Genomic DNA, 4,229 nt, shown 5'->3' with positions numbered 1-4,229 from the left:
CAAGCTGACTATGCGGGTGACACAAGCTTGCTTGCTGAAAGTGAGGAGGAGTTCAGGCACTTGGTGATGAAATTCAGAGACTGCAACCTTCTATATGGATTGCATTTCAATGGAAAGAGAAAAAAAAATCCTCCACAGCTTGACCAATAAACAACCTCAACATAAAGAGGAAAAAAAAAAAAAGATTGAAGTTGTCAAGGATTTCAGAATACTTAGTTCCACAGTCAATGCTGGTGAAAACAATAGGCATGACATGAAATGACGTATTACATTGGACACAACTGCACAAGACCTCTATAAAGTGTTGAAGAGCAGGAACATAACTTTGAGGACTAAAGTGTGTCTGACTCAAACCATGGTATTTTCAATGGCTTCATATACATGTGAAAGTTAGACAACAACTAAAGACGACCAACGAAGAGTTGGTGCATTTGGTTTATGGTGAAGAATACGGAAAGTCCCGAGGACTGTCAGTAACACAACAAATCTGTGGAAGAAGTACAATCAGAGTACTTCTTAGAGATGAGAAGGGGAGACTTGGTCTCATGTGCTGTGGACCTGTGAGCAGGAGAGACCAGCCCTGGAAAAGGACACTCTTGTCAAGTAGAGGAAGGCCCTCAAGGAAGATGACTGCAGCAGGGGGCTCAGCGCCAGGCAGGATCTGTCCCATTGCATACAGGGCTGCATGGAGTCAGACTCCACGGGAGAGCACATAACAACATTAAGAGATAACTCAGAAATGTTACCGATGGCTAACAAATGTAAACACATGATCAGTCTCAACAGTCAACCATGGGAAGATTGGCAAAAATGTAAAAAGGGGATAATATTCAGCATTGCATATTCTAATATACTGTTTATACATTGGTGGAGATTTTCCTATGAAATTTAAAATGTACTTCTATCTGCCATAGTAAGTCTGCTTGTTATAATGAGAACAAATAAGTTGTGTGATTATTAACAACACTGAACCCAACAGAGATGGAAACAAACCAAAAAAAAGCCAGCTCTCAGGTGCCCTGGTGGAAGAGCAGGAGGCAGAGTCTTGCAAGTCAAGAACTCCTAAGTTTTATTGCTAGGAGACAGCAGAACATCGGGCAGTGAAGGCCTTACCTCCACGCAGGGTTGAAGTCCTCCTCCGCGCGAGGGCTCTTGAGTTTCAGGATCATCATTTCATGAAGCTCCAGCAAGAAGGCCTCGAGGTCAGTGTGATGCAGGAAGGTGCTGAGGAGTTTTTCAGCTTCCGGCCTGAGAGGCACTTTGTACTGGGAACTGATGTCCTTAAAGGGATCCTGAAGGGAAATAGGAACAAGTGCCAACAGACACTCAGGAGCAGAGGAGGAGAGCGCTGCCCACAGTCCAGGCTCGGGGAGCGACTTACTTTTCCCTGTCGCAGGAGCTGTTCGCACTTGTGCGCAGAGAGGAACCACCACAGGGCAGTGACGTGCTTTAACCGACAACCGCTTAAGGCCTGAAAGAGGAGCAGACTCCTGAGCGGAGAAGGCCTCACCTCCAGGCAGTGGGTCTGACTGCTCTTCCACACGGTCCTTTCTGCTCTGTACACTTCTCTGTGCCGTGTGACACCATCCCTATTGCAGGCTGCTGATGCCCTTGCTTCAGCTTCAAACTCCTCTGAATGATCCTCCCTCCTCCGGTCCTTCAGAATCCTCAGGCATCGGCTTGTTCCTCAGCCACATCCAGGTGCACTGCCTAGACCAGGGGTCCTCAAACGTTTTAAACAGGGGGCCAGTTCACTGTCCCTCAGACCCGATGGAGGGCCGGACTACGGTTTTGAAAAAACCAACTATGAACAAATTCCTATGCACACTGCACAGATCTTATTTTGAAGTAAAAAAACAAGCAGGGCAAACCCCCGGCAGGCTGGATAAATGCCCTTGGTGGTCCCCATGCGGCCCGTAGTTTGAGGACGCCTGGTCTACATGATTAGCATTTCAAGCACATCGCTGTCTGTGCTGCCCAGAGTGCATTCTGTCTACACGTGGACCACCGGGCGAGCCGGTGTTCTCTTTGCACCTCCTTCTCAGGGCGCCTGGGTTAATCGTCCCTGAATAGTGACATTTCTAGTACAAAGTGTGGAAACTGAGGCCAGGGGCCATGCAGACTGCTTTTGACAAAACCTTAATGTAAGACCGACCTGTAAAGCAGGGCTTGTCTGATCACGCATTCGCAGGACGTCCTGGATATACTCCTTCAAGGGCATGTTGGGGTCACCACCCGCTGTGCTCAGAAAGCCCAAGGTGACTTCTGTGACCGACAGAGCTTCACAGGCGTCGCTGAAGGACTGCAGCTGTCCACGGAGGGCGCTGAGGACCGTGTCGGGGAGAGTGCTCTGGGGAGCAAAAGCAGGCCAGGGCCCAGGAGGTAGAATTTTAGTTTATTGCCCCCTAACCAGATTCCCTTCTTCCAAGCTCAAGACCACAAGATGAGGCAAACACCAGAACAATGGAAACTCATTTAATCCTTAGAGGACCACGTTTATGCGTGTATGCATGCATCTGTCTGTCTAGAAAGCAAGAGGGTGTGTGTGTAGGAATATATGCTCTGGTCTTTTTGCTTCAGTGCACACACTCCCGAGTAAGAGATGACCAGTTCTCAGACTGAAACCTGATTATGCTCAACAAGAAAACGCTTGCATATTGGATATCCTGCTTGCCCATGGGAATGAGCACTGGGCTAGGGGCAGTTAAACAGCCCCTGGGACTCTTGGGGACTCCCAGGCCTTTGGAATGAGGTGGCTGCCTCGGTAGTATGGTTGAGGACACTGGCAGAGGAAAAGAACTGTGCAAACAGAGCTGCTTCCTTCGCTTCACCTGTGGCATCTTGTTCTTGATGTCCAGGAAAAGATGCTCATAGTTCCAGTCCTGTCGATATACCAGAGTGGGTAGTCCCTAAAAATAAGATTATACATATTTATGCAAAGTTTTGTGTTTGTTTTTACAAAAACTTATCTAGAAATACATATTTTTATCTAGAGAGACTAGTGTGTCAGTGTAGGAAGTATGAGCTATGGGGGAGATCAGAAGACCCAAGGAGGCTGGTGGGCAGAGGCTGAAGACGGGCTGGATAGAGGCCAAGCTCAGGGTGTGGACACCATGATGACTGCTCATACGGCTGAAGGATGCGGGGTCTCTCTTCAGCACAGATGGTTTAAGTGACAGCAGTGGTTGTGATCATTCAGAGGGATACAGAGAAGACACACTTGACAGTACCTGATGACAGACTGTGTGGGGCCTAAAGAAAAGAGGGAAAAGATGGCGGTGAGGTTGGTCTTGCTTATTGGGGATGTCATTAACTATGTTAGAAAGACCCAGATGTCAATTCTAATACGATTTTAAGATAGGCCTGGGGCAATAGGTGCAGTTGCAAGAAGAACGCTCAGGGGAGATGTTTAGCCCTGCGATACACATGTGACTGGTGGTCCTGGGACTGTGGATGTGAATGAGATGAATTGTGAAATCCCTCTAGTTTCACTGCAAAACTACTGTGATGGAAGCCATACCAAATGAGCACACTACAGAGAAACAGTGGACTAATGTACCACACAGACCGCATCCTCCAAGACCATGAAATTAGAAGAGCTAGATGGTGCCCGGCTACCATTCCCAACTGCTGTGAAGACTATCATATTAAAGGTCCTGGAGAGAGTGGAATAAAACTCAAAATCATAAAGAGACCAGCTTTACTGGTCCTAAAGAGACCAACTGAACCCTGGTCCCTTGTCACCCTTCAGGTTTAGAAGTGAACTCAATCAAGCCCATGGCTCAGTTTTCAGCCTAACAACAGATCTACAAGGGGAACACCACCCCTAGGGAAGTACACACACGAAGAGTAATCAAACAGTTGAGATGAAAAGGGCAGCATTCACCTAAAGACAAGGTTCAAAGGGGTTAGGAGAAGAGGTGGAATGGAAACAAGAAACACGAGGAGGAAGTGGGATAAATGATGTGCTATTATCACAATCAATGACATGAAACAAAATGTGTACAAGCTGATGGATGTAAACCTTCACCCAATTCATAATAAAAATGAAAGACAGCCCTGTGATGGAAGCAAACTGGAATGGACACACCGCGGGGCAGCCATACCTTCAGCGTAAGCCTGGGCTTGCCCTGCAGAAATCGGCTCATGACCTGCCGCTGGATCTTCTCCAGGTCAAACTCTTGCAGGGCTTCTCCACCTTGTTCCACTCTGTACTGGCAGTTGGAGAG

At 47.6% G+C, this 4,229-nt stretch overlaps 1 protein-coding gene across 1 annotated transcript; it reads right to left on the bottom strand.

The window, feature by feature from the left end:
* Positions 1-1,514: 1,514 nt before the first annotated feature.
* LOC123522744 (E3 ubiquitin-protein ligase RNF213-like) lies at positions 1,515-4,223 on the bottom strand. The gene is made up of 4 exons (XM_045299780.1): positions 4,107-4,223; positions 2,832-2,909; positions 2,156-2,350; positions 1,515-1,710 (listed from the first exon to the last, which is right to left on the bottom strand). Exons 1-4 carry the CDS (start codon positions 4,146-4,148, stop codon positions 1,669-1,671), a joined length of 357 nt encoding a protein of 118 aa, XP_045155715.1. The 5' UTR covers positions 4,149-4,223; the 3' UTR covers positions 1,515-1,668.
* Between the last annotated feature and the right edge of the window lie 6 nt (positions 4,224-4,229).

This window comes from Echinops telfairi, unplaced genomic scaffold (assembly GCF_000313985.2).
Source record: "Echinops telfairi isolate 266 unplaced genomic scaffold, ASM31398v2 ScPeMD7_7458;HRSCAF=8496, whole genome shotgun sequence".
Lineage (NCBI taxonomy): Eukaryota > Metazoa > Chordata > Mammalia > Afrosoricida > Tenrecidae > Echinops > Echinops telfairi.
Note: the sequence above shows the minus strand (reverse complement) of the source record. Positions and strands in the feature narration are given on the sequence as shown.

Coding starts and splice junctions, on each gene's coding strand:
- LOC123522744 (XM_045299780.1), bottom strand. CDS start 4,148: ATGAGCCGATTTCTGCAGGGCAAGCCCAGGCTTACGCTGAAG. Junction 2,910..4,106: donor AGCCCAGGCTTACGCTGAAG/GTATGGCTGCCC, acceptor TCTTATTTTTAG/GGACTACCCACTCTGGTATA. Junction 2,351..2,831: donor TCAAGAACAAGATGCCACAG/GTGAAGCGAAGG, acceptor TTTGCTCCCCAG/AGCACTCTCCCCGACACGGT.